General features: G+C 40.9%; 2 protein-coding genes across 2 annotated transcripts; one reads left to right on the top strand and one right to left on the bottom strand.

Annotated features, from left to right (window-relative positions):
- Nucleotides 1-8,569: 8,569 nt before the first annotated feature.
- On the bottom strand, nt 8,570-10,645 carry LOC122620893 (procathepsin L-like). The gene has a single exon (XM_043798566.1). It carries the CDS (start codon nt 10,637-10,639, stop codon nt 9,629-9,631), a length of 1,011 nt encoding a protein of 336 aa, XP_043654501.1. The 5' UTR covers nt 10,640-10,645; the 3' UTR covers nt 8,570-9,628.
- An 868-nt stretch (nt 10,646-11,513) lies between these two features.
- On the top strand, nt 11,514-12,664 carry LOC122622596 (procathepsin L). The gene has a single exon (XM_043801174.1). The coding sequence runs from the start codon at nt 11,562-11,564 to the stop codon at nt 12,570-12,572; it is 1,011 nt and encodes a 336-aa protein (XP_043657109.1). The 5' UTR covers nt 11,514-11,561; the 3' UTR covers nt 12,573-12,664.
- Nucleotides 12,665-14,423: the final 1,759 nt, after the last annotated feature.

The following is a 14,423-nucleotide window of genomic DNA, read 5'->3' as shown; positions in this document are numbered from 1 at the left end:
ACCGGCAACCGACTTGCATTTTTTACAAACGCGAATTTGCGTTCGAGCAGCAGATTCGCCAATTCCAATTGCAACACCCTTGCTAAAGTTAATTGCCGTGCAATTTTTGTATGCATAAATAACGGTAAATTTGTTATACACATCATTTTGATTGCACTCGCTAAATCATCAGAACAGCAGATGGCGAGAAACATTTGCTGCCCCCGTGGCCAAATGCGCGTAAACACAGCACAAATGACTCAAAAAGGCCGGCAAAAAACGGTGATATTTATTTATACGAAACGCCGTCCAAACGAAATTTGATTTAAATCAAATAAAATATTTAAACATCAAAATGTTAGCGTCGGCCGAATGAATAATGGCAAAATGTTTCCACAACTATTTGGAGAACCCATGAAATATTAGCACAGGCTTCGAAATAATCGTCCGCTAATTTTGTGCTCTATTCTCAAACGCATTTCCAGTTAGTCATTAAAGTTGCTCAAACAAAGCAAAATTTAAATCATTTAAAGATTTTTAACGTTCGGTATTTTCTCCTCAAAATCAATAAAAAAATGTTATTTTTTTATCTCGAATAGTCTTTTGCTGTCAGTGCACAGCGAAAAATGTAATTAATTTGATTAAAATTTCATCACACACCTCTTTATGATAACGATAGCTGCATCGATTTTGCGATGAATCATCGTTAGCCATTTAACAGCAAATGATAACTTATTTATACAATTTTCGAGGACATCAACTTCAGAGCAGAAGCGGAGCCTCGCTGACATTTAATCTTATTGATTGATGACAGACTGCCATCCCGCGGCCCAAGAAGAATCCTAGCAAATAGCGACGGCGGCTTGGCAATCGCACTTAGAACTGTTTGCAATCCCAAAAAGCAAAAATCAAAAAGCAAAAAGCGTCGACGCATTGCAACACACTGGCGCATAAAGAAGCCGTGGCTGCTCTACTAAGTCGAGCATCAGAAGACATGCCACATCCATAAAGAAATAAAACACAGCAAAAACATTACGTACAGTTCAATTGCAGCTAGTGATGTTAACCAAATTAACATTCAATTCACTTCCATACAGAATAAAAGTTGAAGGAAAAATCGTCAAGCCTTAACCATCAATGGCTATTAGCTATTAACCATTAACTATTACCTATAGGTTTTAGTTAAACCTATAACAACTTAGTTATCTTATAACCGATATTCAGTCGGTTTTTTCGGCCAGTGCACTTGTACACTCTATGCGGACTGGCAGCTGTGTAAAATTCATCTGTCATCGCGTGTGTAGAGCCAAAGCTTATGACGTTAATCCTTTAAATGCGCCAAATGCATGCAAAACTTTCCAACTGCAGCCCTTGGAGTGCGGCGTGTGTGTACTTCAGCTGCAGAACCGTCAGCGCAGCGACAGGGGCTAAAGCTTTCGCAAATTGTAGAAATTGTATGCCTTGGCGTGTGGAAAGGCGGAAAAGCGGTAGAGAGTGGGAAAGCAGGAAAAATGCGGGAGCAGTGGCAGTGGTGCTGGAGGTGTCAACTTGTGTGCGGAGGTTTTGTATCTGCGCGACAAAATAAACCAACCGAAAGCGTTCAATCATCGTTAGTTACCATATTCCGTGGCAAGCGGCCTCCAACCTCACACCTCCCACCTCCAACTTTTGATCCTAAAAGAGTGACGGGACAGGTAAGCGGAGTAGTAGAATAAAACGCAGAAACAGCCAGACCTCACCCAGAAAAATAAGTGAATCCAAACAGAAAAACAGAGGAAAAACGAGGAAAGTAACGCTAGCAAGAATACTGCCGAAGTTGCAAGAGTTGCAGAAGGAGCACTGCATATTTTTGCGTTCGTTGGCATAAACTGGGTTAGATCTCGCACTTAATACGCATTCATGAATATTTTATAGACGATTCGTGCCGGCCGGGATGAACGGATGAGTCTGATCCCGATTTTTTGCTTGCATCAAATTAATGTAATTATACGATTCCTGGAGGTTTCACGTAATCAAATTCAAATTACAAGTGCCAAAAGAGGAATCTGAGAGGAGCAGCCATGTGCTGCAGTCGTGTTCTAATACGGGAGTTGACATCAAGAATTTTTGATTTAACCAAGTGCATGATCTATGACAGCCAATGTGTCCCGCACAAAGACAGCTTCAGCTCACTGATGGGACAGAGGACCCACAGATGAGAAGTTAGCACACTACAAAAAAAAGCCCAAATCTACAAACAAATAAACAGATAATAAGTGAAATTGAATAACTGATTTTTTGACTACCGATTGAAAATTACAGACAAAAAGTCCGAAGTCAAGGCGCAGATGAGATCAATGTTAAGTATAAGAAATAAAACAATAATATATCACATTCTTTAAATGTCCCGTTTTACGTGCATTCGCTTTTTTTCTTCGATCAAACGACCTTTATAGAACTGAATGGTGTTCTACTTAACACAACAGTAATCTAATTGTATACCCGTTACTCGCAGAGTAAAAAAGTATATTAGATTGGTAGAAAAGTTGGTAACAGATCAAAGTAACGACCCTCTATACAGTCTTGCTTAAGATCCCTAGCCTAGTCGATTTTGCCGTGTCCGGTCGTCTGTCGGTATGAACGGCGAGATGTTGGGAACAATAAATGCTTGGTGATAATTAAGACTTATTTCAGATTCTTCTAATTTGCCGCGCCCACCAAACCTTTCTAAACTGTCAAAGTGCTTAGATTTTTTTTATTTTATTGTTTCCTTTGCCAATTTCTACCTATATGTCAAAACTCCCCCTTAGATAAGTAACGGATGCCTGAAATTCAAGGAAAATGACCATTGCATTATTTCTTATTTTATGTACAAGTTGTCCCATACCGTAGGCACCTAGAGATCTTTAACTTTCAGCCCCTAAACATCGATTATCTAAAAAGGGGTCTCTAGTTAAGATCAATTTAAAATCTATATGGGAAATAGAACTACTTCCCAAAACTCAGGCCGTTTTTTGCCCAGTGTCGGATGACTGTCGGTCGCATTTGCTTGGCTTGCTCGTCTATTGCCAGTCAAGAGTTAACACGAATCAATTACGCAGACATACACACAAGGCGAATACTTTCCCGGAAAACTGGAAAGATGGATGTAGGGCATGAAGATGCAGGTGGAGGTGGAGGTGGAGGTTGAGGCTGGGCAAGAGCTGGAGATTGAGATGGGTACACAAAGAGATGGAGCCAAAGCTGTGGACTGTGGACTGTGGACTGCGGACTGCGGACTGTGGCCCTCGAATCACCGACTGACGCAGTCCAACTGGATGCGAAGAACTTGGCTGGCTGCTCCTGTCAAATGACATTTGACTTGGCTGCTGGGCCAAGGATTTACAATTTAAGGCAAGTGGCCAATAAACCAGATGAACGAACATTCGAATCCCATGGTTCCTAGTACCTGGCTTTCTGAAGAGCCCCAGAATATTTGACTGACGTAAGTGTATCCCCAGTGTGTGCGACAGGCTCAAATGCTGGAAAAGCGCTCTGTGCCAAAGCAATTGGGTTTTATGGTCTTGTATGTGAGTGTGTCCGAATAATGGAAGCGGTGAACGATGGCCAAAGGGTAATAAAAACGATAATTACAACATAAATGACAGATGTTACAGCGCCGCCGGGATAGGGACATATACGGTTAGGGGCACAGATAGTCGCCAAATAATGGGGGCAGACATATTAACAGCTATTAACAAACTATAAAGCTCAAATGGCCGGCTATTGTTTCAGGTGATTTAACAAGGGCTAATTGATGTCTGCTGCACACAAGGAAAATAAAGATCACCATTAGATAGAACTGTAAAAACATGCCACAAACGCGGGAATTCCAAATTCTATCGAATCGCTCAAGTGCATGATATTAAACTTGCTTTCAGCTACTTAAAATTATAACTTAATATGCGTTTTACGACTCCTCTTATGCTGCCCAGTTAGTTATCCGTTGTGGATAATATATATAAGATATAAGATGCCGGTAGGATTGAACTTGAATTAAATTATTTAGTCTTATTAACAAATGAACTCATTTTAATACTTTTAATGAGCGAAACGCATTATTGGCAAGAAATAAAAATATTTATTCAACGCTACTAATCAATCTCGAGATATTACTATAGAAGGTCTAAAACTGAATCTCCATTATCGGAACCACAACTGACAACCGAGCAGGAGCGATTACAATTAGAGTACGCCTACACTGAACTAAAGGCAACTCACGATTTTGGATTGCATATAATCAATGCAATACCTGACAATGGCCAATAGAACCGGACCGTTTTCAGAACATCCCCATCTCACCGAAACCACCGCAGAGGCATTCAAAATAGATGCATCACTCCATCCAGGGGCTTACTGCTTTTGGGGCCAACTGTGGAGCTGGGCTGTGGAGCAGTGGAGGTGCATTTTGCGTAACTCATTAGGACCTCATCTCATTTGGCGATGGATGAGTGGGCGGTCCAGTCAATGGCAAACACTCCGCAGCGGAACTGAAACCGGAGGATGCGAGTGGCAGTGATCAGGAACGCTTTCGATGGTAGGAGCCCAACTAAAGCGCGGTCTGCACTTCAAAAAATATTGATTAACCAAAAAGGACCATAATCGTCATTATAAACCAATTCATTTTAGATTTAATTTAAATAGTTTCAAAGAAACGCTGAAAATATCAATAAAATAAAATATTAATATCAACAATTATTACAAGCTGAAAAATGTGCGAATTTGAATTGGCTCATTAGGTATTTGTCATGTTGAAGAATGTTATCAACTTAGGAAAGGCCTCTAAGAACACTCGAAATACTTTAACAACTGCAGGCACGTACATACATACAAGTGTGGTGCAACTTTCTTCCACAATTAATCCGTTTTTAAAGTCGGAAAACTATTTTTTAATGTGTAAGGATATGGCTGCCATGGTTGCAATTTCATTCATCTGCGTTTGCACATCGTCAGCGCGAACGTCGATGCCTTGCATTGTGAATTTTTCCGCCCGCTAAATTGCGGTGAGCAGGTTTAGTGCTCCACTCCCCTCGCTGCCACGCCCACCCCCACGACCGCATTACCGCCCATCCCGTAAAGCCACCACTTCCCACGGCATTGTAGTGTGTATGTCACGTTTTCCACTTGCATGACCACTTCCGCAGCAGCTTTTTGCTGGTCCCTTAGCTGCTGGCATGATGTCTTGCATCACAGCTAACCGAAATGAATACCCACATTGCTTATTTTAGATTATGCCCTAAAAATGGATCACTGTTCAGGACTAACATCAATCACAAGAGTGTCTATCAATACTTCGCCGTTTTCTAATCGCACAAGCCGCACTTATAATGCCTAAACTTTAGCTGGTAAGAGAACGTAAGGATTTTTTTTCAGGATTAATAGCTATTACAAAAAGGAGATAATAAAGTATTTATTTAATTAGCTCAACTAAATAGAAAAAAAATCGATAAAAATTGACAATTGAAAATAAACAGACAGAAAATCGAAATATTTTCCAAAAATCTGGGCGTGACAGTTCTGGTGGGCTTGTGGGCGTTAAAGTGTACAAAAGAATAAAATAATAAAGTTTAGAAAAAAATTAAAACATTTTCCAAAAGTGTGGGCGCGAAAGGATTGCACGCATTGTAAATCTTCTGAATTCTTTGCCTGCGTCATTGGAATCACAACTTTCTAGCTTTCAAAGTTGCCGGGTTCTCAACGTTCACTCGGAAGGATAGCCTATACGGGCATGGTCAGATAGACTCAGCTATTCAAAATATATATAACGTAATGGTTCGGAAACGCTCCCATTAACCTGATACCTACCTTTCAACGAAGCGTGTTAACGATTTATTAATATGGACAGCAAATGTTAAATATTTAATTCATTGTTCATACACAACATTTTGTTTGTCTTTAAGGATTAAAAAGTATAAATAAAGACTTCTTAATAATTCTAACAATTTATCAGAAATTTCAGGGACTCATATACACATGTATTTCATATACCCACAAGAATAAAATACCCCATCCCCTCAAATTAACCGGCTTCACCAGAATCTCCCTGAGAGTTGATAACCAAAGTGTTTTCTGCAAGTCCCAAGTTGGTATCAAATATTTACACATTGCCGTCGTCCACTAGTTAACAGATTGTCTACTGGTATTACGCACTGAAGGTATTCCACAGAAACTTTTCGTCACATTTCGTGATTAATTCTAATGGCCCACGAACATAGCACTTCGAGCCGGAACCCAAACCAGAAGGTAAAGGAATCGGATACAGATACGGCACCTGGCCCAGACCTGTGGTCAACGTTGATTAGCCGCAATCACTTTGGACTCCGCTGGGACGGGTCGTTAACTGTCGAGAGTGCTCCATCGTCTAGTCGTTGGTCATGCATTTTCCATGACAACGGCACACGCACTCCCGCCCAGAAGCCGAACTTACAGCCGTTTAGTAGACACTACCGTCCTCTAGTTTGCACTGAAAGAAAAGCTCATAGCGTTTAAATCCACTTAGTGGATTTGTGGGTAAGAGTGTCCCTATTTAAATTTTAAAAAATCTACCTGTAACTTTGTATAATTTGTTTTACGTGTGACAAAAAAGTGTTAAACATTTATTTGGCAATACAATTTGTTCACTAATATTTAATGGAGGCAGCAAACGGACATACAGGCGGACGCTCATAACCATAAATTCTAATAGTGATCCTGATCCAAAAAATTTAAAATCTATTCTGCGACAGGTATAAGAAAGTTAAAGGTATGGATGGAAACATCCAACCACAATATCGCCCTAAAATACAAATGTTGTACAGTGTTATTTCGAGAGCAGTGGCCACGTATTGCCGCAAAAACAAACGAAATCGGCGGGGTCCGCTTGTTCCGCACCTTCCCGCACCATTGCGTATCCCATCCGGTCTCGTACCCAAGAATACATATTTATAGAAAGAGCTTAGACGTGCTGGGGCCTCCAACGTGAATTAGGTATCTGTCGAGGGAGGAGGGCAGTGAAGCTGGTTTAGAGACATTTCTCTATTGTGTCACAAAAGCTAATTAGAAGAGCATGAATCTTTGATCAAAACAGGCAAATAATTTTGGAATAAATTGTCGCAAGCGGTATTTCTTGTGTTTATTATATATATAATATATCTAAAGATCAGAAAATCTGAACATCATTAGTAAAATAAACGAGATCATTTTAATAGTTTATTCGACGTCAAGAGATTTCACAAAAGGTTTCTTCAAATCAATTTCCATTACAATGTCGAATTTAATTTGTGGTTCCCAATTCAAAAGAGAGTCGAGTAGCGAACAAGAAGTTTCAACATTTTATGGAATATCGGTAGAAATTAGGAAAAAGATGAATAGAATAATAAAATGGAAAAAATTTAACATTTTTTCAAACCTGCGCTGCGTCTTTGTCTCTGGAAGCTGCATGCTTAATCTAAACATTCTAGCTTTTATAGTTCCTGCGATCGAGGCGTTCATACGGACGGACAGACGGACGGACGGGCATGTTACTCTTTTACTTTACGAGTAATTGACATAATTACCACTAGACCCTAGGGTCTGTTAGTAATTGAGAAACTCAATTTAGTGACTTGATTAGAACAGTGTCAAATTCACTAAAACTTAAATTGAATACAAAAACAAATCAAAATATATGGCACTGTCCTGCTCAAGCCGTTCAAATAAAATGCATGTGAAATCCTTAAGTCGCACTCGCTCAATTGAATTCTGCTTAATTTATACAATTGCATACATGTTTGTGAATTTTTGTTTCCCTCAACATAAATCTTAACAAAGCTAACAGCAATGCCAACAACAAATGCTGCTAACCATTTGTCAATTTTAAATACATTTATTGTATTTGCATGCCTGTCTAGTCCCCACACAACGAAAGAAAAGCAACAATAATTTAATAACCCACAAAGCGACAGACACACGCTCGCAGAAATACACACAAATAAATGGACAGACAGACATTCCAGCCAAGTTGCCTTGTTGGCCAAGTGCTGTGTCTATTTATTATTCAAATTCAATTATAAAAATGCAATAAATAAAAAAATGCTTTTATGCAAAGGAGATAAGAGAGATATAGACGAGTAGAGAGGGAAAATATTACTTGAATATTGAATATATATGAGGAGATTCCCCTGAGAATACTTTCGGAAGAGCATGTGTTTATAGGTTATAGGTTTTCTTCAATACAGATTTAACTATATTATTTTTCAATTTATTTCACTTTAAAATTAAACTAATGTACATGGCAAAAAATAAGTATTCAATCATTATCCGTACGTATACTTAATATTTTATGTATTCATACGCTGCCAATAAACTTGACAGGCCAATTTTTGTAAATAGGTAAATAGACAGAGAAGCAAACCCGAAAAGGGAATATTTATTATTTGAAAAATACCTTGAGGTCGTGGCAAACGTCGTAAGTTCATAAATAACATGAGGTCCAGAAATGGACATAATCAAGCGAAAAGTGCAGAGGGCGGCAAATAGAATTTGATAAGCGATAAGGAGCGTATCCCCGAGCCAGACAGACAAATAATAATAGTAATCAATGTGTAGTGTAAATAATAAAAACCGCCGGCCCAGCACGGTGGGACCCAGAAACGCCAATAAATTGATGAAAGATGATGGCTCGACAGCCAGGACGGCCAGGACGACCAGGACGGATGGAAGTTCGGTCCTCGATGTCGGATGGCCCATCAGCGATTAGCCCCTGCACGCAACAGCCCTGAAGAGAGCTTACAAAGGTCAAAGGAAAGCCCGAGTACAAACACACTCGACGAGATAGAAAGCATAAACAACATAAATTTATTTGCTGTTAGCCTAATGTTATTTATACCTTTCAATTACAATAACAGCGGGACCAGGATCCGGGGCAGTGGGTCTCCGTATCTCCCAGCGTAAATAATAAACCATGACCCATCAGCAATCAGCCAGAAAAGAGGACCCCTGCCCCGCACTATCAACCATAATGCGTGCGCATAAATAACTGGGCCATCCCCCGCGAAAGGTGTGAATATTAAGCCGGTGGCAGCGCCAGTTCCCCAAAAATTTACGGTGGCCCGTAAAAGTTCCGCTTCAGTCATAACTCAAATTCATGCCTCCCAGGGGAAAGAGCTGCTCCGCGCTGCCAGCGCATTTGATTTGGCGCCCAACGCAGGACTAAGAAACACCCGACAAATGAGGCAGCCAACCACAGCAATATAATTCGCCAAATCTAAGGATGCAAAACGACATTACCGCCGGCTCCTGGAGATTCTCACCCCCAACACCTGGCAGATTAATCATTTGGGAAACCCTTTTGCGGCGATCATATCCGGCTCTCCGTCTTGCCTTGAATTTTAATGATATTTCAAAATTAAGCCTCTAACTAGCACATATCTGCATATAAACTATTTCTGCATTCTGCTATTTAACCTTAATGAGCTGACACAATTTAAAGCTTTGGAAAGACAAGGCGATATTTTTCGATATATATGTCATGGAACACAACAACCTTAATAACAATCTAAAAGCAAATGAACTAAATTATTTGAAAAATGTTTTTAATTTCTAAGATCTCATACTTTTGGAGTACCAAGATAGTTTCTTAAATGTGTGGGAGACAATTATTATTCGGAATCGCTTAAACAAGAGGATATTGCGGAAGGGTTGCTACCCCACACATGTTGTTAGCATTTCGAGCCAGTTTAAAGTAGCCGCTTTCTCCCCACTCGGTTCCATAGGAGTTCTTTATTATCCAGTAGTCGCCCCACTTCGGATGGGTTCCAAAGCCAACTAAAAGAACGGAGTGTTTGAGATCGGATTTGGTATTTCCACACGAATGAATCCTCAAAATGCCGCCGAAGTACTGATCGAATTCCTCGTGTAGATGGTCAATGGACACCGCCACGGGTCCAATATTGTACACCACCTCCGCCAATTCCCGTTCATTGTTGCTGGTCAGTGTAACGTATCCCCACAAGGTGCCTGCACTATCTCTGGGGTCCCAGCGACACTCTTCGTTTTTGCGTTTGTAGGGATAGAACTCCTTGGTGGCAATGCCATAATCTCTCGTGTAGTTGAAGGCCACGCTTACCCAACCAGCATTGCAGCCTTGGTTCGGAGGGGGAACGCAGTCCACTAAATGCTTGGGCGAAAGTGGCACCAGCTTTCCGTACTTCTTCGCCAGATGGGCCTCAAGAACGCCCGAGGTGGAGAAGGCCCAGCAGCTCAGGCACTCGGTACCCTGATCTCCCACTGCCGATATATAGCCGTACTGCCGCCAGTCGATACCTCCGGTAATCTGGTCGTAGCTCTTGTAGTTCGCCGATTTCGTAACTTCTTCAGTACTCGGTTCTGGAGGGGCAGGAATTGCTGTACGACGACTGTAGAGGGGGCGGAGATTTGTGTCGGAGAACTTGTTCAAGCCCATCCTGAATCCCGATCTGCCCTGGGAATAGAGTTTGTTGTGATTGGCAACCGCCTGCACTCTCTTTTCGTATAGCCACCGGTGGTATCGGTCCTCTTGCCCGTATCGCTTTTTGTGTCTGGCCTTGTACCGCGCCCACTCCTCATCGGTCACCAAAGTCAGCACGAGCTCCACGAAAAGCAGAGTAAAAAGTACTCGAAGTACTAGCAACTTAAAGGAGATCATGGCGAACTGATCATGTCCAGTGCAGATTTACAACTGATTCACAGCTTGAAGAGCACGAGATGATGTGCTGGACGCAAATGCATTTTTATTCATAACTACACATAATTTTAAAGAAATAAACAAGAATAAACGCTATAGTCGATTACCGCCACTATTCGCTACCCTATTGCTCATCCATTGCCAGAAATCTTGACCAGTTAGTTTATAGACCATATATAAATACTATATATAAAATACATAGTTAAAATTCGAGTACGGTGCTCAGATCGCCCTCAAGTCGTTCAATTTGCTTATCCACGTCGTCTTTGTTCTAGATCTCGTCGAATAGTGTCCCTCAGTTCATCGTGTCGTCGTTATATCGTCTTTTTTCTTCTTTTGGATCGATTCCTTTTAGAATTCGTCTTGCTGCTATCGTTTTCGTCTTTCTTGGGAATATCGGAAACATCGCAATGTAATATGGTCTGATAAAGTGCACACGATAGTTCCATAATAATTAAATTAATTAAATTAATTTAGATAAACTCAAAAAAGTCGTTATTTATTACATAAAGTAATCTCGTAAACATAACTGCTAGATTCAAAAGGCAAAAGTATTTAATCTATTCTGGGCCTGAGACAAATTACTCGAAGACAGCAAAACGTGATATTAGCTATAGCTACTAAGAGCTAAGAAGTCAGGGCTTAGAAGTAACACAACCGGCTCATAGCCATAGGCCATATAAATAAATAATATAACGTTATATGTTAATTATATATATTTTACTTTAATCGTAATCTGTTAATAATTCCCAATGTCAATTATCAGTTCAAATTAAAGTCCCCAGATAATGCATTCGCTGCCCACCAGGCAGCCAGAGCAGCTCTTGATTTCCAGTTTGTCAAGCTCAAAATTATTTACAAATCTACTTTGAACGCGTTCGCAATGGGCACTCCTCGGCTGCCCGTTGTACAAGGTATAATACTTGTGCTCCTTGTGGAGTTAGGTTTGGCTGCTGTCAGCGATACGGAGTGGGACCAGTACAAGGCTAAATACAACAAGCAGTACAGGAACAGAGATAGATACCACCGGGCGCTATACGAACAGAGAGTCCTGGCGGTGGAGCAGCACAACTGGCTCCATTCCCAGGGAAAGGTTGGATTTAAGATGGCAATAAACCAGTTCTCCGACACAGATCAGAGAGTGCTCTTCAGTTATCGGTCGTCGATCCCAGCGCCCCTGGAGCCGAGTACTGATGGCTTTACAAAGACTGCGAACTTCAAGAGGTACGACCAGATCACCGGAGGAATCGACTGGCGGCAGTACGGCTATATATCGGCAGTGGGGGACCAGGGCACCGAGTGCCTGAGTTGCTGGGCCTTCTCCACCTCGGGGGTCCTTGAGGCCCATCTGGCTAAGAAGACCAAGAAACTGGTGCCACTTTCACCAAAGCATTTAGTGGACTGTGTTCCCTATCCGAATAACGGCTGCAGCGGTGGATGGGTAAGCGTGGCATTCAATTACACGAGAGAATATGGCATCGCCACCAAAGAATCCTATCCCTATGAGCCTGAGGCAGGGGAATGCCTATGGAACAGCAACAGCAGTGCTGGCACTTTGGCGGGCTACGTCACTCTTAGTAACTACGATGAAAAGGAGCTGGCGGAGGTGGTATACAATATTGGACCCGTGGCGGTGTCCATTGACCATCTCCACGAAGAATTCGATCAGTACCTCGGCGGAATACTTAGTATACCTGCGTGCAGATCCTCGAAAAAGGACCTTACCCACTCTGTTCTTGTAGTTGGTTTTGGGACCCATCCGAAGTGGGGAGACTACTGGGTAATTAAGAACTCTTATGGCATCCAATGGGGAGAAAGCGGCTATTTTAGGCTGTCTCGAAACGCCAACAACATGTGTGGAGTGGCATCGCTTCCCCAATATCCCACGTTTTGAATAAAATCTTAGAAGAATGTGATATCACTTAATTCATATCTTCCTCTTAAATAAAGTACCCAAAATTAAATGGTACAGCACGAAAATTGAAATTTATTGATGTCCAGTCTCGTTAGTTAAAACTGTGGATTACATATGGGTCTGCAGAAATGCAGAATGGAAAATTTCCCGGTTGATGGTATTACCATAGTCTTCCGTAATCAGGGTTCCTTAGACAAAAGTCTGTGAGTCAAATACACTTACTGGGAAAAATTTTCACTAAGAAAACGCAGAGTTTAAGGTCTCTGTTAGAGTCACAGAGTCCTCCGTGAAAACGAAAGTTTAACAAAAAAGGAAGCTAATCAAGCCAAAGCTTATATACCCTTTAATTACATATTAACCAAATGGTGTATACCGTATACCAAATAAGAACAAACTTTAAGATCTTTCAATTATTTTCAATTCATTTTCCGTCGTCGGATTTTGATTTAGTTTTTGAATTTTTTTAAATATTTTTTCGTTTTTGTTTTTTCCCTATAGTCCTATGGCATCTACATATTATATAGTGGTACAATCCGGACAAATTCCAAATTGTATACGCTCCGCAATGGAATTAAGACCTTTTTTAAATGATTTATACAGCAGAAAGACTAGCTTGCGTACATACGGACGAACATGCCGACAAACAGACTTTATATAGTCGCAAATGTCTCCTTCGCCCTTCCAAGCTTCTGACAGAAATCAATATACTCTCTGCAATAATAATAATAATGGAAGAGTGTTCTATTAAAATTCCAATTGAATTCTTATCGCCAAGTAATGGCATTGCACTTGCAGTTCCTCGAAGTCAATGGAGATAAGCCCTCTGTACACAATTAAATGGAAAAAAGTCATTATACCCGTTACTCGTAGAGTAAAAGGGTATACTAGATTCGTTGAAAAGTATGTAACAGGCAGAAGGAAGCGTTTCCGACCATATAAAGTATATATATTCTTGATCAGGATCAATAGCCGAGTCGATCTGGCCATGTCCGTCTGTCCGTCCGTCTGTCCGTCTGTCTGTCCGTCTGTCTGTCCGTCTGTCTGTCCGTCCGTATGAACGTCGAGATCTCAGGAACTACAAAAGGTAGAAAGTTGAGACTAAGCATACAGACTCCAGAGACATAGACGCAGCGCAAGTTTGTCGATTCATTTTGCCACACCCACTCTAGCGCCCACAAACCGCCCAAAACGGCCACGCCCAAACTTTTAAAAAATGTTTTGATATTTTTTCATTTTTGTATTAGTCTTATAAATTTCTATCGATTTGCCAAAAAACATTTTGCCACGCCCACTCTAACGCCGACAAACCGCCCAAATCTGCCACGCCCACACTTTTGAAAAACGTTTTGATATTTTTTCATTTTTGTATTAGTCTTCTAAATTTCTATCGATTTGCCAAAAAACTTTTTGCCACGCCCACTTTAACGCCTACAAGCCTCCAAAAACTGTCAGTGTTAAAGACTCTCCTTCGCACTTCCACTAGCTGAGTAACGGGTATCAGATAGTCGGGGAACTCGACTATAGCGTTCTCTCTTGTTGTATTAGTCTTCTAAATTTCTATCGATTTGCTAAAAAACTTTTTGCCACGCCCACTCTAACGCCCACAAACCGCCAAAAAATGGCAGTGCTGAAGACTCTCCTTCGCACTTCCACTAGCTGAGTAACGGGTATCAGATAGTCGGGGAACTCGACTATAGCGTTCTCTCTTGTTTTTTAAATACAAAATTTATTTTGTTTGTATTATGTATATAGATAGATATTTTTCTTTTGAACTGTATGGATTAGTATGAGAATAAAAAAAAATGATATGATGTGTTGGCAGCCCTGTTT

Source organism: Drosophila teissieri, chromosome 3R (genome assembly GCF_016746235.2).
Source record: "Drosophila teissieri strain GT53w chromosome 3R, Prin_Dtei_1.1, whole genome shotgun sequence".
Classification (NCBI taxonomy): Eukaryota; Metazoa; Arthropoda; class Insecta; order Diptera; family Drosophilidae; genus Drosophila; species Drosophila teissieri.
This window is presented reverse-complemented; position numbering and strand designations above follow the sequence as displayed.

What these genes read in the sequence shown, in the direction of transcription:
- LOC122620893 (XM_043798566.1), bottom strand. Translation starts at nt 10,639, where the DNA reads ATGATCTCCTTTAAGTTGCTAGTACTTCGAGTACTTTTTACTCTGCTT.
- LOC122622596 (XM_043801174.1), top strand. Translation starts at nt 11,562, where the DNA reads ATGGGCACTCCTCGGCTGCCCGTTGTACAAGGTATAATACTTGTGCTC.